Source organism: Branchiostoma floridae, chromosome 15, assembly GCF_000003815.2.
Source record: "Branchiostoma floridae strain S238N-H82 chromosome 15, Bfl_VNyyK, whole genome shotgun sequence".
NCBI lineage: Eukaryota > Metazoa > Chordata > Leptocardii > Amphioxiformes > Branchiostomatidae > Branchiostoma > Branchiostoma floridae.
The window spans coordinates 5,782,627-5,809,925 of record NC_049993.1 but is presented as its reverse complement, the minus strand read 5'-3'; the positions used below and the strand labels follow the sequence as shown (position 1 = coordinate 5,809,925).

The window sequence follows — 27,299 nt, the reverse complement described above, 5'->3', positions numbered from 1 at the left end:
GAAATCTGTCATTTGATAGGGAGCTGTAGTACAGGTAGAAACTGCTAGGATGTCACATGTTTTTTGTTAATACAAGACTTGCATGAGAAAACTAGAAGTAAAACACTAACAGTAGTGAAAACACAACCTTCTTTGGTAAAGTCTCCCCATACATGTACCTGTAATGATAATTAGGCAATGTCTACTCGTACAAGCTGAGATCAGTTTAAATTAGCTGGCGTGAACTAATTGTTTACTTTCATGCATTTGACCTTTTAATGTACTTTACGTACAAAGCTTAAAAATCTAAGGTCCATCTATTCATACATACCTCAATCAAATTAACAGTGAGTGTAAAACATGGTTTATATGTATTCTCCAGAAATAGCCGGGTTTGGTTATTTAGAGTGTAAAAAAAAATACTCGAGGAACACGTTTTCTTAACGGGAGACTTAAGGCAAGGAGCTGCCTTACGTCACAGGTTAAGGTTAAGTCTTTCTCCCACTGGCGCGGCTTTTGTTTGATATATTAACGTTTTACCCGAACGACTGGAGGTGAACAGTCAACAACGGCACAACTTCAATAGCCTTTGAGTCGAGGTAAAAGAAAGTGATTGCAGGTAAGCCAGTGTTGTTATAGTTGCCGACCGTTTGATGTTGTACTGTTTCTCCGTCGCTATGGATACACGAGCGTTTACACCTTCAAACCAGAGTAGGGGCACTTCGTTTTACGTTCTATAATCGTTACAATGCAAACAACAGCATTAGACCGACTTTGAACTGTAAGGTGGCTTAACACTTCACTCTTAAGATTTGGAAAGCCATTTCTAACGTCAATGCCACCATGTTGCAAAAAATGTGTTAAACATGCAGTTAAGTTAGCAATGTCAGTGAAAAACATGTTTTGTGTGTATGTCATTGTATCTTTGCCCAAGGGCTTGTTGGAGTCTAGCTCCCAATATCTGTTTGGAGTATAACCTAAACCAGTTGGTCTCACTTCCGGCTCCATGTAACATGTAAATAAACAAATAAACTTCCTTCACTGCACACAGAAAAGCTATGTACACCTCTACATGTACTTAAACATATCCTGCACTTTTGAGAAATCTCTGGTTAAAGAATTTCGTAAAAGTTTTAAAGATGAGCTAGAGTGATATCCGACAGAGAACATGCCGATTCTGCCTAGCTTTTAATTCTTGAAGAATGGTACAAACTGGCGATCATGAAGGTTGGATTTTGACTACAGATACTGTTGTCGTTTCTGTAGAGCCCTTCTCGGAACATGACCGGTACCGGTCCCCCTCTGCTGCCCTATTCTTACCGGATGTGCCATGTTGTCGTTTAGCACGTCCGTGAGTGACACTTGTGCGATTCTGTGGCTTTTAAACCGTGAGAACCGCCTAACAGTCCCCAAGCAGATGTTAGGAGGGAAGATCGTAACATTTTGTGGACTCACAGTAGGTGTATTGGTTGGCGGTCCCAATTTTGGACCAGAAGGTACCGGGTCCTCTCTGTGCTACCCCAGCCTTGCCGGATGTACCGTGTTGTCGTTTAGCACGTCCGTGAGCGACACTTGTAGGATTCTGGGGCTTTTAAACCGTGAGAACCGACTAATAGTCTCCAAGCAGAGGTTAGGAGGGACGATCGTAACATACCCTGGATTTGAATAGCGTAATGGTGTAGTGGTTGGCGACCTAAATTTGTGGCCAGTCGAGACTTTAAAATCCCAGCTTTGGTCGTATACACGACGTGCATGCTACTGGAAAGGGTTACACTCACGTAGTATAATACGATTCTTATGTCGGTTGACATTGTATATATATATCTCATGTATCTTTCGTTGCGACTTTTACTTAACTCAATGGGTATGTATGTACGATAAAGGTCTTCATTGATCCATTCTTCAATATGAGAAGCTATTTGTCGGAAAGGGTGCGGTGCAAACTTTAAACAGTCAGTGCTATACACTTGCATGGCCAGAGGGTGATTGACGTACATTGCTTCTTTGAAGAAAGTCCTTTAATCATTCCCAAACCAAAGAAGTCCTAGAATTATCACTTAACTCCCCAAGTAGTCCAAGACTAGACTATTGCAATGAAAGTCCTTTAATCACCCCCACTGTGACCAAAGAAGTCCTAAAATTATCCTTAACTTCCAAGAAGTCCAAGACTAGACTATTGTAATGAAAGGCTTTAAATCATTCCCAAACCAAAGAAGTCTTAAAATCATCCCCAAGACGTCCAAGCCTAGACCATTGTAATGATACCGTACCACACCAGTGCGACACAACAGGAAGCTATTTTCTCTCGTCTGTCGCACCTCACATGGCTCCGCAGGTACGATCAGCACAAAATTACAGACATTACCCGCCGAATTACAACCGGTGGGGCCTGCCAGGCTTTCAATTAACCCTGCGATTACTCGCTAATATTAAATGATGGCCAGATGATGCCGTTTATTGTGCGGTCCGCCCTAACTGCTGCATAATTACATCACCGGGGAGGCGCTTGGGGTAGCCTCCATAGAAGGCTCTTTGGGTCTATTTTTGTCTTTTTGGCTCATGAAATAATACACCTTTGCTGGACACCTTTTCTTTTTGTACTGGGTCGCTTGTACTGCCGGCCCCTACAAGCAAACGGCAATACAAACAGAAATTGCCAGAAAAAGTGTATTATGATCACACAAAAAAAGACGAAAAGGCCCAGAGAGCCTGCTATGGAGGCTACGCTTGGGGTGAGTATCGTGTCGGATAGTACCATTTCCCACGGGTCCGGGATTTGCAGGAACAAATCCCCAAAGCAGACGAACAATTTTTATTATTCCACCCATTACATGTACGATGAAAGCTTCTTGCAGGTTCCGAGGATTCATCAGATCATCAGTGATGACACTAGAGTTGATAGGTTTCCTTCCAGACTTTCTTTCATATGGTGCGAGTAAGTGATTGAAGAGAGTCGCCCTTGCACACACTAAAACTTTGCAAGATTCAGAAAACTTGTGAAACTGTGTGAATATGCAGAGTAGACAGTGGCATCATACGCAAACATCTTGTTCTATTACTCAGACGGTTCAACTTCTATTCCATATATGCTGATGACTTTGGTTACCAGCAACTGCTGAAGGAAACATTATCAGGATCCCAGTTCGTCACAGCAAAATACGTTTATGTGTAGCCTTTTAATTATTTCTCCCCAAACCAAGAACAGAAGCTAAGATATTTCTTTTGTTCCCCAACAAGGGCCAAGAAATGTCATCAAGTCAAACCCCATCCACAGTGTGGCTACAAGGCCAGAGGACGTTCCGTTGACTGAGTGTCAATTGTTCTGCGTGAAAATCCACCACCGCAGACCGTGCTTCGCTGTCAATGGGCCGGTGTAGCCTTAGGCGCGGCCACATTCAATTGTTTAGTAGTGTAGGAATTTCAACTAGCTATGACAGAACCAAATGCCGATAAGGGTGCAAGGTAAAGTTTTCTGCATTGTGTACGGCACAGGCAGGATTGTCCCCCAGATACCCTTAATTTCCGTCGTTAACCAAGTCGAAAGTAACCGTACCCTTGCCCGAAATAGGTCTGCTCTGTGCAAGACAGATGAATCTTTAATTGACAGTGTGTACCAACACCGACATAGGGTCCCAGTGTGTACCGGAGACTCGATGAATGAAGGCGGCTAAGAAAAGCCTTCGGTGTGCTTTCTAGAGACAGGTCTGCTTCACGGTTTGGCGTGTGGAAAAGCGCGCGGCGTTCACCGCGCTCTCTCTTCCGTAACCTTGTTCCGACCATGTTGGTAACGGCTCATTGGGCGGGAGTGGAGACTGTCATGCCCAGGTATCCGTTTGGTCCCGCACACGGTAACTTTACTTACTTCTCCGTAAACTCCTTTAGAGAAGCATGTATGCGTGCAGGGGAAGAACACGATCCTACGGACTCGCTATTGTTTCCGTGTCTGCACCCTTTTTCTGTCGTTCTTTTCACCTTTTCTAAAGTACAGATAGCAAGAACAAGAAAGAAGGCGTGCCATTCATTTCTAAGCCAAAGGACCGCCGTGTTCGTGTGTGTGTGTAAAGTTGTGTACGTGTGTCTGTATGTGTGTTAGTGTGTGTGTGTATTTGTGTGTGTTCGTGGGCGCGTGCGTGCGATCCAAAACCACATTCTAAGCTTGTTGCAGCGCCTTTGAACAAAACGTATTTTCACGGGAAGACAAATATTTCCATTAAATAGGTGTTCTACTTACCATAGAAGATTTTTAAGTGATTAACTGTTTGTATCTCTTGACTTTTTGTGTGTCTACAAGCATCGTTGAAGTGAAACACCTTTCAGTAACTTATGCCGTCAACAGAACGACTCGTTATTTCAAACACGTCGCTACAAACGTCATTGCGGTTAGTCGCGATATGCAGAGCTATGTTCCAAGCGACACGGTTCGAGGTTAACCCACCACGGGTCAAAGGTGAGCCTCTTGGCGTGACGTCACCATAGGTGTGTGTGTATGGGGAGAGAGAGAACAAACACAGCGAGGTCAGGAGAGGTCACGACAGGGTTTCCGCTATATCGATGGAGGGACATGGAGTGCTCACTTGACCTTGCGACTATATTCGGACCACCAACGTCCGCAAGGTCACAATGGAGACTCGAGCTTCGGTCAAATTGGTGTCTTGTCTATGAATTGGGTAATTATGAAGGGAGTTTTGACACACTCGAGGTAGCAGTTCTTCACAAAATAGTCCCCATTCATTCATACGGTCACAGGTGTCCATATACGCAACCACGACAAATAGATATGAAAAGATCATGGTAAAATGTAAAAAATACACACATGTAAAAAAAATCTGACACGACTTTTTGTTGCTTTATTCTCAGACAGAAACAATCCATCCATACAAAACTATTGTTCGATTCTAATTACACAAGGTGAACATTACAAGTTGTCTGTAACAATACGCCACAGGGAGGCCGAAGACTACTGTTGATAACACAGCTAATCATTGGGGCAAACTTTCCAATATGCAGATAAGAATCTAGACGACTAAAACTACTAAGGAGAAACTTCCGTGCCAAGACAACTCCCCTCTCGAACAAAGAAACCGCTCCTTGTGTACCCAACTTTCCCGCTGAGTTAATGGCTACACCTGACGTTATACGCCTTGGAAATTAATCGATGTGCCACAAATATAATAGTCTGCGTTAAAACTTTCAAAGTACAGACGAATTTTCATTTTGCACCAGAATGGAAGTGCGGGCTTCTGTAGACCTTTTCTTCTGAGATTTTATCATAACAAAAAATTCAATATGACTTCATCTTTAGTAAAGACAGCAGCTGAAGAAAACACTATTATACATGCACGACAAGTGTAATGCCATCGCAAACAATGTGAAAAGTTATCGTATACACCTAAATATCTTTATACAACACTTCCATTTTTCCCTTTTGTTGATCTTGTTTGTAAGCTAGATGATATAACTACGTTGTTTTTTTCTAATATACAAACCATTTCTTTACGTTAGATATACATAAATAAGTGAAAAGGCACAAACGAAAATACCCAAATATTGTGCGTACTGAAAATAGCCCCCTCCCAAAAATATTGGAAACCCGACGACAAAAGTTGTCAAAACGGCTGCTCGTTTTCAGGCTAACCCCGCCCTTCAAAAGACATGACCTGACTCAAGAATGTGTTCTGTGATATAAGACTGCGCATGCTTACACCAAACGGAAGCTGTTCTGTCATGACGTCAACCAGCGGAGTTCGACACAGATTCTGAGCCGACGTCTCGGTAGCACGTACAATACCGTACCTGGCGTCAAAACACCGCGCACCGTGTCATTCTCACCTGTGGCAACGGCACGTGCGACGGCACAGGTAGTAGGGAACATTTCTAGGGGCCAACCGAAGTGAAACATAACACACAGACTTTCAAAATTTCAAAGCAATAGTACTACTGCATATGGCATCCTTTCTGTAGAATGTGAAAACTTAACATGTACCATATACGTTGACGTTAGCTATATACACTGAATGACCAATCCCTACTACTTCGCTGTAGCATATGAAGAGTAAAAATCATTAATAACTACATAAGAGTTGTGAGAAGTTGTCCAACTGTTCGCTATACGTTTACTTTATGATTTTACGGCTTGTAGCGGATTCAGGCACGCCTAGATTCCTGCGTTTATATGCTGTGAATGAATGTGTAGCAGGTAGGTTTATATTGATATATTAGGAGTCCCCTAAAACTTTTCCAATAGTATGTTTACACATGTTATATTACATGAGATACACGAGAGTGTGTGATATTGCAGATAGCAGAGCCCTTACATGGTCGCCCGGTTTGACAGTAATATCTAAGAATTCCGGTGTGCTACCTGGCAGTCTTAAGTGACTCTAGCGTTAGATAAATAAACTCCATAGTGTGACAATCGTCTACTCTATTATACATACCTACATGCATAACAACGGGTGGAAATATACCACACCGGTCATCATTGTAAATTTCATTGTATATGTGTCTTTCAACTATGATGATTATATAACGTTTATAAATTTGATATGGATGAATGGTTTACTTTGTTAGTTATCAAAACGTTTTATTTGAAGAAGGAGTTTTGGACATGCGAATATCCAAAAGTCTTCGCATGAAAAAAATGTTTGACGCATTGTAGAGACCGAATGGTAATATGGATTTTCTATATACTAAGTACATAGACGATTATTTTCCGTTTTTAAACATTCAACTTTGCCAAGACAGCAAAGCACACTGCTGCACATTTGTGGATACCTAGTGAACAAAAGAAATAAAAGTTGGTGCAACTGATTTATAATACTACAGATACAGTTCCCTTTATCAGGCACTCTTGAAATGTATGCCAATTTCACTCCTATTTGCTTATGGCTTAACCGTCTACGGCAAAATGAAATGTGTACTATTTGTTTTAGTCTTGCCATTGGACTCTATTTACTTCGTGCGTTAAAGCCTTGACCTTCACTGATAACAGAAATATGTCTACACAACAGGTGCACAACGCAGGCCTGTGAGTGTTTAAAAATATTATGTTTGCACTTTTGGCAAATTCTGTCCTTCTCGTTTAGTTTAGAAAGTTTAGGATTTGTTTCATGATGTTGTCCTTACTGTATTTTCTGCAGGGCTCTTGGTTGTTTCCCCTCGAGGGAGAGGGGGGTGCTACAAGCAGGTGTGTTGAAACAGGTTCACCTCTGCCCCTCCCGGGGACGATTGTGTGTCGGATCGACCGCTCTGGAGGGCCGCCCGGCGCTAAGTGGGGGTTAATTAACTTTGTTTCTGACAGTGACGCAAGGATGGCAAGTTCAAATAGCTGTTTGTGTTGTCCGCGGTGATTGGTCGGCGGCGACGCGTCACGCAGGTTGCCCCACATTGTGTGCTGACACATGACTATGCATGTCGAGGCGCAGTGGCGGTAGTCTTTGACGTCCGCGGGACACACTCCCCGCAATTTTACCCGAGCACGTCGCACCGGTAGGCCCTCCCGCTGCCGTCAGCCCGGCAGGAGTCCCGCCGACAACTTGCCCGCGCCGCTATAAGGACGTCTGCCCGCCCAGCCACCAACCACTTGTTACCGCCGTGCCACCAGGTGAAGACACGGCGAGAGGGGTCGAGTGAATTCCCGCCTAATTATCGCCTGATATGGTTACAAACACCGCTTGATCTCTGCCACTGATATACGCCCACAACAGTGCCCGTGCCGGTGGCGATGTTACAGGTGGAACCGGCCGTGTTGTGAGGGACGGACAGGGGTGAGACGTGCCCGCAGACGACACCTTGCCGGGGCGCCGCCATTACAAGCGGCACACAGTACGAGCATACACAAGGTGAGTACACTTGGTGTTCACCTATGTGAACTGGACTTTGACACCAGGCTTTGTGGGGCGGTTGCTTGGAAACTTTTAACGTCAATACCTCCTTATCCTTAATCCTTCCGACGTCTTGTAAAGAATAAGACCAGGGATTGTCAGGTGAATTTATAGACTTAATTTTTTTCGGGAGTTGGAAAGCGGAAGGGAGGATTTTTCGGAGGAAGGACAGAGTACACACACACATACACGAACACACCAGGGCACCTGACGTCAGTGCGGCTGGCGGCAGACACAATAGGCGGGTTGAAGTCGTGGCACGTATCATCACTCATCCGGTAATAGCGCCGAGTAAAACAACAACTCGCATTCAAGTCCGAGTCTAGCCTTACAGGCCGTGGCCCTACGTTTGGTAGAACACCCTCTCACCAGACCCCGTGGCAAGCCCGGCCACAACATTGTCCGACCCCCTCTCCCCCATTCAAACCCGTAACCGTACCCCGCACTGTTTCCGCTCCCGGGAGTCAGGTTTCCAGCCGATTAAATTTATTTTCTCCGCATATATTCCGGCGGCCCCTTCACTTTCACCTATAACTCACCCCGCTTCTCCAAATTGAAAAGTTTATTGAGTTTGGCGCCAGGCACAAAAGTTGCCCTGTTATCATGAGTCGCGACTCAGAAAGACTTTTAAATAATAGGATTGATTTTTTTGTCTGGGGGAGAGAACAACAGGCGCTGGTTTGTGCTTACGCCGCCGTATCGTTTTCAGGCCGAACAAGTGTCCAGTGTGCCATTGTTGACAGCATGCTCCGCGGGTTAGGGGCACTCCACGGCTCGCGCATGCTCTCTGTGCGCCTGTGAAGCAGGTGAGACGAGGGGAGGGAAGGGGGAGGGGCAACAACAAGTCTGTACAACACCGGGCAGCAAAACTGGTCTGCGGTGGGGTCTCCCGAGTCTACCGGCAACACCACGCCCTGGGGACCCGCTCTAGCCGCCCCGTTGCTACGGGGAATCCATAAAGGTTGCGTCTGCACCCCGTAGAGAGCATGTAAGCCGTACGACAGGTATTTCCAGTGACGTTGCTTGTCGGAATGGGAGGTTGTGTACGGACGACGCGAAGCCGCCTTGCTCGCTCTTGTTTTAACAGCTGAAAACTTCTGCGTGGAAGTCTTAAAACTACACAGCAACAGACATTACTGGTATGTATATCTACCGTTGTTGCCCATCCAGTTATGGTCCGATTGAAAACCACTCTGTTCGTTTATCATAGCGTATAGATCGTATTCATGCTTTTGTAGACAACCAAGCGGACCAAACCAATACATGGCTTGACCCCACGGAAATGTCGTGCACAGGTCAGCCGCGTACGCGTAGGACAACATTTGCTTTACCTGCCGTCCGGCTCTTGTTCAAACCTGAACGGAAGCCGCGCAGAAGTAGGTCAACTTATGATGATGTGAATGCTGCATCATGTAACGTAACCCAGTTATGAAAATGAAGACATTTATTGTACATATACATACCCATTGGGTCAAGTACAGGTCGCAACAAAATGATATTTACAATGTCAACCAACATAAGGATCTTATTCTACTAGTATACTAAGTGGATTCGACTTATCGCTTCTTTGTGATACTGAAAGTGTAGGAGCAGATATGGTTTGCAATCAAAGATTTGCCTTGTATAGTAAAAGTCGTTGTGATATATTTTCTTAATCATAGCATGTTGCTAATCAACACTGTAAACAAATAGTTGTTCAAATTTTGATAACAGTACAGGTGCATTTAACGGTATATAATATTCGCACAGGTGCTACTAGTGTTGCGAAATAGAACTGCGTCGTTTCAAATTAATGAAAAGGGGATGTAATATCAATATATGGCATCCATATCCCAATATCATACCAATAGAAAGAATGTTAAAAGCTCCGTGTTACGTTACGTCACGGTGGCGCAATGTCAATATATCGCGCGTGTATTATCCGGTCACCCTACCGGCACAACGTTTCAACCCAACGCGTGGTGGACACGTTCTAATAATAACATGTACATCACCAACTTCCACGTGGACTATAGCAAGTGATTTTGTCTGTTCACACGTTTTTTGTAGTGAGTGTTTGGAGGTGCAGTGCTTTCCCCTGTATTCAATTACTAAGCGTTTTCTGGGTGCACAACTCGACAACATAAACAACATTATATTAGATCATGCTTTTCCACACTGTTATGACTCTTTTGTAGTCAAGTCATGTGTCTCAAAACAGTCGGTTTACTTAGCGGAAACATAAGCAGTCAAGCAGGACCGTCCTTGTGAGCAGGACGCGACTGACTTCCACTTCTAAGGCTTCTCCCAGTGAAAGTTTGCGGTTCTGTACAAATTGGAGCTCGGGGAAATTTGTCGCCGTGGAGTGGTATACAGAGCGGGTATTTTAGGTAAATATGGCGGGTGTTTTGTGTGCTTTTCACACCCGGAGTCCTTCCAATCGGCCCGTCGCCTTGCCCGGTATATCTTACACGCACCTGTTCGACACAATGGAAGGTGGGTGGGCGGGGGGCGTCTCACAACAACGTGTTTATTTTTGCCCAACGAAGTTTGTTTCTTCAGAGCGCATCTTAAGATATTTCGGATCTACCCAACCATGCCGATCTTATGCTATTTGCTCTGACAACAGAGTGAATATTTCTGTACAGTTTATATGTCTATATGTATAGTAAAATCTCACACCGACTTGTTTATTTTTGTCAAAAGGAAGTTTGCTTCTTCAATGCACATCTTAAGATATTTCGAAACTCGGGATGTCACACTGATTTTAAAAGATATTTTGCTTAAGACTCTGACAACATAGAGAACTCATCGGTACAGTTGCTGTGAAATCTCCGCCCTTAATTTCTCACTAACGTTAGTGGCAATTGTAGCTGTTTTGAACCTGTTGTTGTCGTTGTTGTGGAAATAGTACTTAGATTGCCACACATTGTAAATATTACATGTCAAGCGACAAAGCTAATTGCTTGTTGAATGACTTGAGGGGGGTCTGATCAGGACGCGTACCATGGCTACCGTGGGCGTGAAATTTTCACATTTGACAATCTTCAAAATTATTCTACATCTATAACACTCATAATTTTAACATAATTACTCTAGTACAACATTTTTTTACGCGTACTAAAAAGCAAGGTGTGCGTTTAGACAACCCCAACACCAGGGACAAAGCCTCGCTTTTTTGAAGCGTGCGTCACGTATTTAATTAGCCATTTTAAGTGCTTCAGTTCCCCTTTCCACGCAGTCAAGTTGGTGATAAAGTTGTTGTTATCTACAAGTTCGTGAGCCCTTTCCTCTTCTCATGACATTCTGCTTTGTTTTTTGACAGTTTATCGATACCTAATCATATGATTAATCGACCGTAGAGATCGGTAGACCTCTGGTATACTTTAAACAGGGACGCTAAACAGCATTTACTCATCAGATAAAGTACAATTCGTGTGGAGGATCAAACGTGTTCAAGTGCCTCTGAATGGTGTGGACAGAAAATTTCAAGTTGTGTTATCTTTTTTGCTAAGCCAAACTTCAAACATAAACAGCACCTTGACCTCATCACTGACAATGGCTCATATTGTCAGGGAGTAATCGTTTGTTTAGAGAACCCCCAGAACTTTTGAAGCCACCCCCTATGCTTGTAACAAGAAGCTAAGTGTTTGGAGGAAGAAGCCCCTTCTTCGCTTTCCTCATCAAGTTGTGTTCTATCATTCATTCTTGGTGAAGCACATCGATATTTTGATAAGGAGGACACAAAGAGTCCTGGCGGCTATGCTTATGTGCTGACTGCACTATGACAAGGGGAGCTTATCTAACTGACAGGTAGCAGGGATGGTTGTAGTCTTCACAGCAGGCTCTGTGGATGGGACTTCAACACTGTCATTTTTTGTGATTTTTTTATTGCGTATTGTTTAATGACAACCACCAAGTCTTGTTGTTTGTTTTCTACACCATTTGCTTGTCGAAGAAAAGTTCTGCGTTCGACATACAGGCGGTACATATTGAGAACATAAACTGCCCCATGTAAAATAAAAACCATCGAGAAGCCTGCTAGTGGAGGCTACCTGGTGAAACAAAGAAGATGGCGACACAAAAGCAGATTACGTAGAAGGGTTGCCAATCCGATCTGAGAAGACATCTTGTGGATTAGCTGGTTCTTTTGTTTGTCGTGTTTTGTTGTACGTCAAAATCCGATCTCAAGCCCGACAGACTGATCGTGTAGACGATATGTCACGAGTGCATTGTGCACAGTCATACAAAATTGGAGGTTTCCTTTTCATCTAAGTTTGCGTTGAAAAGTATTACGGCCACTTACTACATTTTTCAGTAACCTGCTTGATTACGTATCTGGAAAAGGCTTAATTCAATTGATTTTTCATGTAGTCAAGATTTCCTGTTCTCTTTTTAACAGACTACGCAATAACTATTTAGGTCGCACAAAAATTAAGGATTCGAGGTAGAGATTTAAAGCTTTATTGTATTCAATGCCGGATCTTCAATGGACAACGTATAGGGATTGATACAAAAAAAATACACGCATGAGAGATTCGTGCTGGGTGTGTAAAGTCAGCAACTTTTTAAAACTTTTTAAACCTTCTAGTGTGAATCTTCATAATCCACATTCTCTTCAGGCTCAGCTGATGTAATTTATAAGCCGGTTAGCTTGACAACACCTGAATAGAACCATCGTATAACACTGTGGAAACACGTAACTTCCTAAATAATTGCCGAGCGATGTGGCAGTGAGCGGAACCTACACTTTAAAAGCAGGTTCCGTGGCAGGGTTTTAATATTGCCGTCCTTTTTTGATTGTGTATTATATTTTCTTCCATACTGTTGCTTTCTAATGGGTCTCCAAAATGCTGTAAAAACTGGGAGCTATCAGAACAAGGAACAAACAATGACAATATGAACACACCAGCAGTGAAGCCTATTATGAAGTCTAGTAGCCTCCACCAGGCAGTACGGGGGTGCGGGGATTGTAAAAATCGAGAAATTGACCGGGGGGTCAGTCCATGCCAAGGTCCATTTTTAGCTGTGCGGCCGGCCAACTCCTTTTAGCAAAACTCACTATAATAGCCAGCGTAGTCAGTCTGGTAGGGACTGTGGAGTCTAGTAGAACGGCATTGCAGAGCACAATGGCGGACGCTCAAGTAGCCCATAATACTCGCTATGGCTGCATCGAGGACTGACACGGCCACAAAGGCGACACAATGACAAGTTCTCTCTACCCGTACAGACGCTGATCCCCGGAAAAGCCTCTCTTTTTCTACAAGGGCCATTTTTGCGATTTTGTTTCCCAATACAGTCTCGGCGGTCTCGTGTCACTGGTTCTTATTCATGGGAGTTACACCACGAGTTCTGTAGTTGTGCTGTTCTCTGTCATTTTTTGGGTGAGGTGTTTCGGAATGGTATATGGCCAAGGTTTGTTCAAGGGGATGGAAGTTCCGGTTTTCTATTTTGGGTTAATAATTAGTCTTTATGTATTCGGGTGCAGACAAAATATTTTCAACTTTTGCTGAGAAAATGGGGTATTTTGTTGGTTGACATCCTCAACATGTCTCTTTCCTTAGCCAAACCAAACCAAACCAAACCACACCCAATAGAAAGGCACTTCCGTGTTTTAGATGTACCTACGTGTGTTTCCTATGGTAAAAGCACCTAAAATTGTCTCCGTTCGACGTTTTCAACAGGTGTCTTCTGTGTAGCGAGTCAGGTTAAGCATTGTAAAACGTATTACCTTGGTACGTGTATTCTGGCCAGAGGTATGTCCTGGTGCGTTACACTGGCCAAGACAGACTCTTTTGCCTTTGAAACCAAAGTTAACGCATGGCGTTTGCACATCTTTCTGTTAATGTTTCTTTACATTTGAACACAAATGCCTCTCTCTATGTCTATAGAATGGAAAAGAGGTTCCAAAGAGGTTCTTTTTATGTTTATAAAATACATATGGTACAAAGTCAAGGACGTGTGTTCTATAGAATAAGCATATTCCGCCACCTTGATAATCGTGTTTATGATACACACACTCTCAAGTACAATGCACAATGAAAACAAAACTTTTAAGAACACCATCTGCCTTTGTCTCTGACACCGGGTTTCATTCCGAATAGTTAGTGGTTTGTTACCAAAAATGCCTGGGCTTTGCAGACGCAAAATACCTTAATTGGAGGTATGCGCTGGTGTCTGGTGCCATAATTTCGACATTCCAAAGCCCTCAATCGAGAATAAACCCGCTCGACAGGTCTTTGGCTTGGCGGTGATATCATCGACCAATCTCGCCAAATATTTATCGTCAACAGTAGCGATGAATTCTGGCGGAGTCGTTTTACCTTTGCCGAGGTGGGAGAGCGGGAGAGGTGACAGCCGCCATAGTCTCGAGCCTTTCAGGGTGATTGAACTTATTTCTGGTTGGTGGAAAGGGTTAGCATTACGTCATCCTTGCTCATTCAAAAGAGCTGTACTGCGGCTCTTTAAAGAGCTGGATTTTTCTGGGCGTGTTGGTAGGAGTAGTTAGTTATACACGGTTGTGCGCCAGTGTTGGACGATTTAAACGAGATTTTTAGATCCTAATTTAAATTATGCAAAGCTAGCTGCAGTACGGAAGAGTTCGTTGGGGAATGGTGCCGATCCTGCTGTCTGATTGGACATTTGATCTTGAACTTTGTGGCCCGAGTTAAGGTCAGTCTGTTAATAGTTGTACATTGACTACAACTAGTAGCTAAACATGTAATACAAGTAGATATAGACTGCACCTTTGTATTGTAACGAGCATAAATCAAAGTTGAAGTTTCAAAGGAAGCTGTTAGGGGTATGACTCAAACATTTGATCTTCTTACAAGGCAACACATGTACTTGTTCATCACGCAAAAAAATGTATGATCCATGTAGGACTTGTTTACTTATTCTAGCAAGACCCCTAGATAAGCAAGCAACTTGACGATGCGTAACCAACTAGGCTGGTAGCCCGAAGCCACTTTATTTGTTGGTATTATTCATGTAGTCACAGTAGAGGGATGTTTATGAGCTAATGATTTACAACCATATTCTATTTATTTGGCGTAGCGGAACAGAAAATTTGGTACACAGGAGTGACTTTGCCGTTCAAATTGTAGCTGTTGTGTGGAGGAAAAGAGGCCTTGTGGACTTTCGGTTCCGTCAAGGTCTCGCTATAAAAATCCTATCACCCCAAACATACCATAAGACGGGTGTGGCTCGGCCCACGAAGTCACGGATCTTCCTTGTTATTGTTGACGATTAGTGTGTAATGCTGCAATTTGGTTTAAAAATAAACCACTTGTTTTGCCTGTTCGTAGTTTTGGGTAATTTGCCCAAACTACGTTTAAAGCCTTTATTTGGGCACATGTAAAGCCCTTTAAAGCCTTTTAAGGCATTACATATGCCCGAAATTTAAAAACAGGGAAAGCGGTTCACATACTAGACCCACAGGGAGAGTAGTGAATTGCAACTGAAGTTACTAAAGATTCATGTTTTTCTTTTAATCATCATCTGCGTGAGTGTTGGATACCACAGGTTGCCCCGCGGGTTTGGGTAACGTTGGACGTCCAAAAACAGGTCGAGTGTGTGTCGGAAACACTCCAGCCTCTCGAGCGTAGATGCCAAAACAGGCCGCAATTTTCCAGCGGCTTGAATCGCTCTGAACGCGTTTCCCTGAAGGTCGCGGTTTTTTAAGGTCTGGTTGCATCGTCTTGATACACTAGCGTTCTCTTGTTCTTTTCAAACCATACGTTACAAAGTTGCTGTAGAAGAGTAAGGTCTTATGTTTGGGCAATGTCATCTGGTATTCAACGTGATCTGTCGTCGCGCGAGGCTTGGGCTATTGTCAGGTGCTTGTACAACGTTAATTTGCACTGTTTGTGTCGCAAAAAGAGAGAGGCTGAGGTTTCAGGAGTCATCACTGAGGTCATAAATCAATCTGTGTTTGATTGTAATTGAAGGCGCCACATGGGGTTAGGGCCAAGTTTATGTGATACATAGAAGGCGTGAACCTAATCGATCTACAATTGCACAGGGTTTGGTGTATGGCCACAAGTACTAGTCTTTAAACCGCAAGATCACAAAGCTAATCTGTTCTACATGTTACAGGACAATCACGTTATTTTGACTATTCTCGATGTAATCAGTCTCTAGGATAGGGTAGTTATATTAGCCAGGCTTTGTTCTAATTGCCCGTATCATGTTCTCTTTTTACTGCAGATTTCTTTAACAGCTAGCAGTACTAAAATTATGCATGATGGAATAAATATGGTTCAACGGTTACTGCATATCAGGTATAACCACCGATTTTACATTCTGCACCAAACGTATGGCCATGGTGCAATTGGAATATCTAGTCTCTACCAGACTCCGGATCGCTGGAGAAATCGTAGAAATAGAGGAGTAAGCCGGCCAGAGGACTATAACCGACCAGGTAACAACACGCGAACCACGGTTATATTCCTCTCTATTAGAGACTATGGAATATCTACGACATTGCTGTAAACGTGTGCGACCTATAGTCTCTACCAGACTCCGGATCGCTGGAGAATCGTAGAAATGGAACAAATAGAGAGGAATATAACCGTGGATCGCGTGCTGTTCCCTGGCCGGTTATATTCCTCTGGCCGGCTTACTCCTCTATTTGTTACATTTCTACGATTTCTCCATGATCCAGCGATCCGGAGTCTGGTAGAGACTATGCGACCTACAAGCTTAAGGTCTGAGGGTAGCCTCCTTCGCAGACTTCTGGAGCGTTGGCGTTTATTTTTGAGGAGCGTTGACTCGCGATTTTTAACACTTGGGGCTAAGGTTCTCTTTTACGGCAGGGGAGTCTGGTGAGAGAGGAGTTTGCCGGGAAAGGGAGTTTTGTCGCAAAACATAGAGAACCTGTTAAAAATCGGGAATCAACCTCCCCAAAAAATAATCGAAGAATCTACGAAGGAGGCTAGTCTAGGGGCACATGTTACTAGTACTCGTATATTCATAAGTGCAAATACAAAAACATATAGCTTTTTTGCGCCTAAAGACCGTGAAAAATCACAAGAATAAAGCTTCTTGTGTCCGCTTCTTGTTCTGTTTGGTTATGCTCGTCACGTCAACCACCTGTTGATTGTCAGGGTCATTGACACCGTTTGCGGCCACGTGACCGTGACGTAATAGCGCGCACGCCATATTGGCGGGTTAAAGACACATGCGAAGTTTCCATGTGAATGACGTTTTAGGTATGTGGCGTCTTTCTAAAATTCCTCCTTTTCACTCTTTATAACTAGAAAGCATTTCGCTATGAAAATCAATTTATTTTGGTCATTAAATTCTTGTCTGAGCGTTCCGAATGGTCGGCCACCATCTTGGATCTATCCATTCCACCAACATGGCCTTGGCGGCTATTTATAGAGATATTAGATATAGCGGCCACGTGCAAACGCCCTGTAAGTGCCAAACGATGTCTAGTCAAGTTTACCGACCACACGGCCGCGGGGTTCCCTGGCGCCGGCGAGGGTCCCGCCGAACAAGCGTGCCCCTGACGCCCGTGAAGTCCCGACCGCTGTACCCAAAACATTGCGACGGAAGCCCACAACACCCTCGTTAATAGAAATCCCTGCTAGGAAGTTTACACTGTAACCTTACCGCCTGGGTATTGTGTAACAAGCTTTTGGGGCAAAGTTGTGTCATACACAGCCGCAAAATTCGATCGCTCTGTCCTTGCTAACTGCACTAATACCCACTCCAACAACTTGCTATGTGTAGACAGAGAAATATTATAACCAAGTGCTTGTCTAGGTGGAAGAACTTGACACTGGGCGGTGTGAAAACAAAGTGATCCCCATAATTGGGTTTACGTTGGTCCAATGCCAATTTGCACTCACTGTTTGGGGATTTATTTTTGTGGAACCATGGAATATTGTACCGAACTTATGTGCTTTAGGCACATTATTTTTGAGGATCGATGTCGTTTTAGTACAGGACGAAACATTTCGCTCAAATAGTGACGGGTCAATTCAGCGTACTTGAAGATTCTAAAGTTTAGAAAAGTACAGCAAGAAATAAGAGTACACTCGACTCGTTTGGAACATATTAAACGACAACATTTACACTTCGTAAGCTTGATTTTGAGTACTGAGGACCCTTTCACTGTGTCCACCTCGACCAGGGCTATCAATAATAGGGTACAATGCAAATATTTGACGGATCACAACACGTACATGCATTCAGAGCCTGCTAGGCCAAAGTATGAAATCTGGAACCTAGATATGATGGAATATCGACATTTTAATGTGCACTGTGGGAGGTAAAACTAACCACCACATTTTGGTCGCTTCGTCAGAACTCCCGCGAAGCTGACCTTAAAGGTGTGACCTTGAGGTCAAACATGGCGGCCTTGCGATGGTGTCGGAAGTGTAGGAGGCAATGGTGGACAGGTAGCTGCGGTCCAGTGGGAGGATATAAAAGCTGTGTGTCGTATCGATAAATGAGCATTTTTTCTTTCGATTCTTCTCCCGTATTTACCGACTGATTACAAAGTGTTTTCGGAGCAACTCAAAGTTGCCGCGCGGGTCCGTTGAAAAGTGAACAAGTTTCGCTCAATTAAAATGCCAGTCAGGTGCTAACGTGCCACAACCCATGCCATTGGTGCGATGATCGTTGTTCCCCCTTTTGGTATCATCATGTAATCGTTTGATTTGGTGTCATATGTAATTGTTTGATTTCTTTACCTTTAGAAATAATACCTTTGGACAGATATACCAGAGACCTCTTGTCTGTCATGCGCGACAGAGTCATCTGGAGGGACTTTATGTAGCGTCACCAGAAAATGGATGACTGAATTGAAATAACCTAGAAATAAAGCATGATCAAAATATCTCAAAGCAATTTTCAGCAATTTAAAATCTGGACCTGTGCCTCCGGTCTATAGACCACTAACATGTCATTGTAAAATCCCCATCATCATCTTGTTCATTATACATTGTATGCGCTCCACAAGTTCCTCGGTAACCATCGCAACCGTGACGCATCAATTCAGTTCCTGTCGAGCAAACGACTTAAAAGCAGTAAACACACAGATCATGGCGAGTTCATATAAATGCCCGCCATTCATTACGACAAAACACCAGACTTACCTCTGCAAAACACAAACATCGCTACCAGAAAACACACAATCTCTATCTTTAGCGACCTTTGAAGACGGTAACATCAGAAAAGATGGATGGTAGGAGCAAAATCCCCGTGTTTTGCAGTAATGAATCGCCTATTGTTTGAACGATTCAACTGTGTTGAACCATATACTCGTACGTGTGTAATTTATATCAATGGGAACTGTTGTTGGAGACGCTATTGATGATTTATCAGCCATCCAATTCATCACGAATATATCTAGATATAATATGAACAGGGCTTCATATTTGTCAACGGGTAAGAGGAGAAGAGTTACACATGCATAGTAAAAGTAGGATGAGTAAGACCTTTGACAAGTGTACCTTTAATTTACTGCTGCTGATGCCCATTCCCATGTACGCCCTATCTTATCGGTAAATCACTCAACCCTGTGCCTTTACATACCCCACATCCCTGTAACAATCAATGAAAAACAGTTGCTTCAGATATAATCTGCAGTTTTTACATGAACATTCTATGTGTACAACTTCACAACTATAGCATTGTTTGCCCTTCCCAACTCCTCATTCCTTTAGCTTATTGAATAACAGACCAGGACAAGTCGTGTATAGATACTACTACCAGTATGTGGCTATCAGATCTAATTATGTACGCAATGTCCACACTGGCGTTATCTTCAGAGGTTTGGGATTATATACTGACCATTACAAAGTTTGATACCGATCTATACACATAACTAATGTACTCCTGGGTAAACATTAGATACTGTCACACTAATACTAGAGTCGTATCAACTGTACAGTCATGTTTGAGTCTTGCTTGGTTAATGCTACTGAATACAATATCCTTTGCTTTGAATTCGATTGTGTTTTAGATACAAACGACTGAAACGACATAGTTGTATGCGGTAGTACTGTGCAAACATGGTACCTACCTCACATTTGTAATGAGTATTACTGGCACTCAGTCAAGCGTTTCCAGACATCTCATTTCAAAAGTCCAAACCACAATGTTTTGATGTTAACATTGCCAACGGCAGTCTTTGGTGTATCAAAGGTTTTTTCTTCCCACCAACAAAAAAGATAAGAAAACAAGAAGCTCTCGACACAGTGTGCCGAGTTTATGTGTATTTACAAGTGCAACTTGGTAACGCTCCATTAGTAGCTGAAAAATCGCTCCTTGGCTTTGAGGTTCGATCATTAAGGGGATCACACTAAGGAATGTTGTCATGATTTACTGCGGGCTCTAATCCGTACGTCAACACCACTGTTTGTTGAGAGTGATCGCGGCATTGCAGTTCAAAAGGCGCGGAACAATGCCTGAAGATTTCTAATATTCTCCGCCCACGTCAAGTTTGTCCTGTTGTGTTATCAAAACTGTTATCATTGCCGGGTTTCAAAAGAATCCTGTTTTGCCTGTGTATTTTTGGGCTGGAGTTCAGGTCCTTGAGAGAAAAGAGTCGAGGTTTAAACACGCCACGATGGCTTGGAGGCGACACAAATGACTCGTTAGCGCAAATACAATTTATGTCCCAGACGTGCGAATTGTTTGTTAGGTCAACACGGTTAACACAGCCCCGGTACTCATACAAAGGCGACAATAGACCACCATCTTAAAATGATGATTGACGTCTTACCTCGACCAATCGTAGCACTGGGATACACTCAACTTAGGTTCCGGTGCTATGGCGGCAGTATTCGCCCTCTGGAACGCTTGGCACCCAGACCTTTAGAATTTACATTTCTCGAGCTTTTCTTGTCCAGAAACCAGTCTGAAACGCGTCTCGGTCATTCGTCTTATTTGCTCGAATACAAAGGTTATTAAAGAAGTGTCAACTTGTTTGAACAAAGCTTAAGATTACTACACTGGGTTCTTATTGTTGCAGTAGTGGCAGCTCAAGCTTCCCCACCTTGCCATGTATACAGGAAAAAATAAACTTGTTTCGATGTGATTTGTACAATCTGGGGAAACAAAACTCTTCTATTACAACAAAGGGATGCAGGAATGTGTACGTAATTGTGGATATAAACAGACAAACAGTCGGTAGAATTAATGCCCTAGTTCCTTCAACAACGTCTCTTGTAGTCGACAGCTAGGCAGACTATAGCCTAAAAACACACGTCTGGCCATGCAATCCCTTCAAAAACCTGGAAGGTAACGTTGAAGGGATTAGGTCACCAGGTCATCTTTAAACCACCATAATCTATCTCAGCCCACTGCAAGTGCCACAATATCTATAACCACCATGGAATTTAAGCCCCCTCTTCGCCGGAACTCAAAGTTCAATACCTTAAGGATGTTTGATCGTCTAGGACTATGGAATATGCTGCATACTATTGAACAGCTTTCATGTCTTAGGTTTCAAAAGTTTTATGTAATAAAAGACTGTACTTGATTGATTGAACAATAGATGTTTCTATGTATATTTGCTGTGCTCATATTTCTTTTAATGTGAAAGCATGTCAGTATTTTGTAAAGCTGCTAGCATGCTATGTAAAGTGTTGTAAAGTTAAACTTTACCAGTTTTAGAGCCGGTAAATAAGGCCTTGGTGTTAGGTGAAGATGACATGTATTTTTCTTCAAACTACAACCCTTAAAGTCAACAACTATTGACATGTATTTCTCATGTCTCTACAGGTGAGAGGGATTTAAGTCTAGCATCGGCGTGGCCCCCGAAGAATGAGGACAATGCGGACCGTTCCAGTGTACTGCACAAAGCTCAAGTGCTTCAACGTCCTTCCTGTCATCACCATGGCGACGGCAGACGAGGAGAAACCGGTGGACCCTTTCTCCTGCCTCCCTGACGAGCTCATCCTCCGGGTCTTCTCCTTCCTCCAGCCGGCGCTGGTGCACCTGCCGCCCGTAGCGCAGGTGTGCAAGCGCTGGTGCGGGCTTTGCCAGGACTCGAGCTTGTGGACGTCTTTAAAGTTTTCCTCCACAACGTTCAGCTCGACGCAGCAAGAGGACGTCTTCTGTAACATCTTACAACGGAGGGGAAACGTGCAAAGAATAGACCTGAGCGCCTGCTGGAACCTGGTGACGGACAGGTATCTAGAGCATGTCGGGAAGAACTGCAGTAAGCTGACGCAGCTGAACATCTCGGGCTGCCGGCGAATCACCGACCGGGGACTGGCTCACGTGGCCAACGGCTGCAAGAAGCTGCGCAACGTCGTCATCCACGCGTGCCCGGAGATCACGTGCCAGGGCGTCGTCTCATTGGCTAAGCAGTGCGTGAACTTGGAGGAGCTGACGATTAGTGACTGTGAGGGACTGTGGCGCGATCCGCACCGGATGCGAACGATCCCGGCCTACTGCACGAGGCTGAAATGCTTCAACGTGGGCTGGTCAAGCGCCTCCCGGGGTATAGTCATCGACTTGGACATTAAACACTTTGCCATGTACTGTACGCAGCTCAGACATCTCAACGTTAGGAGCTCGCAAATCACGGATAATGGTGAGTGTTTATGCTTTTTAATTTCGACTTAATAAAACACAATAATTAGGGCAGAGGAGAAAGTTTAGAAAATTAGAAAGATCTTATATTTTTCGCTAGTATGATGATACATGATTTTTTTATACTAACGATGAAAACTTGAGATAGAGTGAGCTGTCTCATTTGTTTACTTGTGATAAGATACGTGGATTCTAATTCAGACAAAAAAAATGATAGAGGGTGCTACTTCATTTGTTTCACTTGTGCAATATAGCATACATTCTATTACAAATAAATAAACATAACACATTAAAAAGGAGATATAGTACTTACGGAGGCCCATTGTCCTTCTGGGGGGGGGGGGGGCTCAGATAAAATTCCTCACCTTCGAAATTCAAACATTGGACGGGTGTTTTGTGATGACATGACTGCATGAAAAATGTGCATGACGTACAAACCGAAACAGTAAACAACTAGTGACTGAGGTGGATAAAGCGACACCAGCGAGTACCTTCAATACTGCAGTCAATCAGGTACTACAGGTAAAACAGTACTACTGTGCGACATGTAGACAAACAGCACAGGTTAAAAAACAACATAGGTAAATAAAAGATTTACCATCTGCTATATTTAGACACATGTGTATAATCAGGCAAAGGTCAACTGCAACAAGTGCCGACGGCTGTATTTGATTGATTTGGGTAATCAGGGCAAAAGGTTGTGACCTCAGGGTCATACAAGTTGGTGTTTCACTCCCTCCTTTCCGTTTTGTCACGAGTTGACAGAGAGCAATTAATTAAAAGACAAGTAAGTGTTCGTAAACTCACCATTCATCTTCAATGCTGTGTTTAACCGTGGCTAGTATTGCGCAAGTACCCCTCTTCTGAGCCTGGTATACAACCCGCCATATCGTTGTGACCAGCTACAAGAGTCGCCACGGCTATGCTCTACCAAGGAGGCATCATCAGAACGTCCAAGGCTTACAAAGTGCCTTCCTCTGCTTTCGAGATATCCTTGGAGCACGTCTGCGGGCTCCTCTGAGGAAAAATCTTTTTCCTACAAGCATAATCTGTCAAATTTGGCGGGAAGAACTTCTGAGTGTCCAAATTTCCGTTTGACCCCTGTCGTCTGTGGATCATACCAACAGCCGGGGAGGGGTTGGAGATAATAGATACTCCTAGTACCTTAAAAACATGATTTTGTGCCATTTCTATTGATAGATTTAGTTTCTTTCATATTAGCTGTGATGGTATGCAAACATCTGGAAGATGTTTGATCGGAGCAAATAAATAATTTCGTCCTGCGTGTAGGATCCCAATGACCTTTAATCCTGATAACCCGAATCCGTCTAAATAAAGCTGCTGACACTTGTTGCAGTTGACCTCTACCTGATTATCTAAATGTGTCTAAATAGAGCGGTTGGTATGGTAACTGCTTTAGACGGCTACATTGCATTTCCATTCCCATCACAAACTCTACACACTTGCAAAATGGGTATGATAACGATTCAGTTCACAGAGATTACATGCAGTCTTTTCTCTAATTTTCTCTGTGCATGTCTATCTCTTTCATTGCACTTTAAAAAAAGTGCACAGTCATTCTGACTTACATCGAAGATTTAAACTAAATCACCTTGTCCTTATCTGTATCCTCCAGGAATCGCCTACATTGCGCAGTACTGCCGGCTGTTGGAGCACCTGGACCTGGGCCACTGTTTCATCACAGACACCGGCATGAAGTGCCGCTTCCCCCGCCTGCGTCACCTGGACCTGAACGGCTGCTGGCACCTCACAGACAGCGGGCTCAAATACCTGGCCGTCAACAACCCCAATCTGGAGTACCTCAACATTGACTGGTGCTTCCGCATCACGGATAAGGGGATCGAGCATCTTGCCAAGCGTTGCCCGAAGCTGCGCCACATCAGCATGGCGCACTGTTTCAGCGTCAGTAATCGCGGCATCAAACAGTTATCGCAAAACTGCCCGGGCATCGCGGAGCTGAACGTCAGCGGAAACTTCCTCCTGACCGACAAGGCGCTGCGGTACCTAGCGGAGTCCAACACCGTGTCGCTAAGGACGTTGAACGTGGAGGGGTGCACGCGCCTGACGGACCAGGGCATGGGGCTGTTGCTGCAGACGTGTGGGCGGTTAGAGAGGCTGAATGTTCGGGACTGTAGGAACTTGTCCCCTGACGGGATGTGGCTTCTGAATAACAACATCCGCGTGGAGGGACTGTGCCAGCGAGAGATTCCCAGTTTTCTGTGTAGCTGATAGTGACTAGATAGGGTACATAGGGTTTTTTTTTTTGGATGCACAGCGAAGAAAGAACGGCAATAAGGAGGTTCAAGATCCTACGCACACATGTGCAGCGAAATGCATTGTGGACAATGTCATACAAGAAGGTCCAAAACATGCCTGAACCGTTATGCAACTCGAGACAATGGTCGAAAGTCAAAACAAGAGTTGTCTACAAGTTGTCTATTTCCCACAATACATGTCGCTGCGCATGCGTACTTCGAATTGTGAACCCAACTATGTCGACTACTCTAATCTTATTGTGATTTTAGTCAAGATTCACTGCGAGTTCTTGATTTTTTTGGTGATTTGGTGCGTGGTTGTAAAAAGATTACTGTCCTGAAGAAAAAATATATCGCTGTGCGTGCATATGCCATCCATGAACCTAGGTGTTAAACACTATCTAAATTATCTTCCATGTTGGTTGAAGCATGTTTTGTAGAAAGGAACTTCTAGGTACGCTTTATCGTGTATTAATATTTTGATAACTCCTTTTGTATACGTAGTTTCGCATCTCCCGTCTGGGATAGGTTTACCAGCTGAATATTTCGTATTGACTATTTCTGATAGATACAAACCACTTTGCAATGGATATGACGTCATGTCATGTCACCAGTGTAAAACATAAAACAAAAAAGCACTTATCTTAAATAAGTAAGAAAATGGGGCGTATCCTTAAAACGTGAGTGTTCACTAGCTGTCAAAGGCACCTACATGCAGGTGGGTTTGTAAATTATCAATATGTGGAAGCATATGGCGCTGCATTAGGAATATCTTGTTAAGATAGGTAGGTCATAATTGTTGACCAGTGCCTCAAACATAACTCTTACCACTACCGCTCCAGTTTAATGCATTTACTCCGCTAAGGCATTTCTTAATTATTGATAGAATTCACATACATGAAGTATGCAATTGTCCATGTAAGAATTGTCGTTGATAAAGGCAATGGAACAAATGGAGTAAAGTATATGAATTATGATAGATATTGTATTATATCTGACAATCTAAAACCCTGTAAATTACGTGTCCGTAATGGTAATTCAGGTTTGTCATGGAGACAGGGTAATCATCTTTAATTAATGAGCGGTGAAGGTTTGTTTTTATTAATAATAATGCTACACAAATATGATTTTATGGATGGCATGGTCTGGAGACACCAACTTTGATGCGAGAGTGAGAAGATGACTCTTTTTGTAATGGACATTTTACGACTTGTTTCTTGACATTGTCATTTTGCGGTAATTTTACTGAGTGTGGGACTTCTTGCCAATCAATGTCCGTTTTTTTCATGACATGGACAAAAGGTCCTAGGCATTATCATCCATAATATCATGTTTTCGTGGCTTATATAATCCAATCTTCTGTGAATTCTGTCTGTTTCTTAGTGGCATGTGTAATGGGGATTGGTAAAGCAGTGTTCACATCATATGTACGTCAATGCAATACATGTGTAACCTGGTACGGCATACAACTTTAAAACCTTGCAATGGGAATTTAACTTTCTGGGGAAAATATATTTACAAAAAGAAGAATATTGTTCTCGCAAAAGCGACCAGGCTCGAAGAACATTGTACTCTTGTAAACAAAAAGCTGTGAACAATAGAGAAACTTGAACATATTTTCTACTAATATGATGAGACTACTATTAAAGGTTGGAATATTGCCTCGACTATTGCGATTTTAAAAGATTGACATTTTAAGATTTGTTTAAATTTTGTTGTGTTTTTATAAGGCAAAACGAAAGAGGCGAAAAGAGTCGATTTTGTCAAATGTATGAGCATTACTAGTCTACTCTTATAATATCTAGGTACCAACATTGTTTATACATGCTCTGGGGTCAAAAAGTCTTTCTATCAACGTAATCCAGTTGAGAAATTAATACTTGTACATATATGTACACTTCGTAATCAAAAGAGAATGGTGTTTTTTATGTAAATGTGCAAATGGTGTTCTTTTCTGTATATACTAGCTTAAGGTAAATATCACAGCATTCTTTATACATCTAACCGCTGCATTGTTGCCTCTTTCACCCTTTGTTGTACTATGCTTAAGTGTATTTATTTTCGAGAAATTGTTATTTATTAATTGTGGGTGGGGACACATTGCTAAATAAAGCATTCCATTTTCTATCTACTTTCAGTGTGTTTGTCTGATTCTTCTAGTTGGTGAATCAGGGTACAGATTCTTAAAGTAGAGCAATGAAAAATGAAAATAACCAACACATTAATACTGACGATCGCAACAACTTGTAACAAATTGAGAAGTTACGAAGAATTAACATTAAAGAGTTATATGATGCCTCCTATTGAACGATAACTGCACAGCACCAAGGTAACCAGAAGTTGGTACTTAAGCGCCATCTGGCGACTGCTGTTGCATAACAACCTGCCCTACTTCCTGACAAGTGTTTTACTTGTATTGAATATTAACGCACATAGGGTATAGCTTGCGGTGAAAAGCTTACAAAGTTGCCGAGACCCAATCTTATAATGCTAACTATACCAACTATATTTTGGGTAGTCATTTGTGGCGACGTTATAAATGACGAGATTCGTAAATGCACAGTAAACTAAGGTAATATTTGAAAGCAAAGGCATTAGGTTTACCTTCACATTTACATGGTCCACA

General features: G+C 43.0%; 1 protein-coding gene across 4 annotated transcripts; it reads left to right on the top strand.

The window, feature by feature from the left end:
• The first annotated feature begins 7,106 nt into the window (after nucleotides 1-7,106).
• On the top strand, nucleotides 7,107-26,804 carry LOC118431897 (F-box/LRR-repeat protein 2-like). Of its 4 annotated transcripts, none has more exons than XM_035843320.1 (3): nucleotides 7,107-7,820; nucleotides 21,582-22,398; nucleotides 24,034-26,804. In XM_035843320.1, the coding sequence occupies exons 2-3, from the start codon at nucleotides 21,624-21,626 to the stop codon at nucleotides 24,645-24,647; spliced, it is 1,389 nt and encodes a 462-aa protein (XP_035699213.1). In that variant the 5' UTR covers nucleotides 7,107-7,820; nucleotides 21,582-21,623; the 3' UTR covers nucleotides 24,648-26,804. The 4 variants fall into 4 exon arrangements, with proteins under 4 accessions (XP_035699213.1, XP_035699214.1, XP_035699215.1 ...); XM_035843321.1 differs by lacking the exon at nucleotides 7,107-7,820 and adding an exon at nucleotides 8,677-9,001; XM_035843322.1 differs by lacking the exon at nucleotides 7,107-7,820 and adding an exon at nucleotides 14,145-14,223.
• The last annotated feature ends 495 nt before the right edge of the window (nucleotides 26,805-27,299 follow it).

What these genes read in the sequence shown, in the direction of transcription:
- LOC118431897 (XM_035843320.1), top strand. Translation starts at nt 21,624, where the DNA reads ATGAGGACAATGCGGACCGTTCCAGTGTACTGCACAAAGCTCAAGTGC. An exon ending in CTCGCAAATCACGGATAATG is followed by an intron (nt 22,399 to 24,033) that starts GTGAGTGTTTAT and finishes TGTATCCTCCAG; the next exon opens with GAATCGCCTACATTGCGCAG.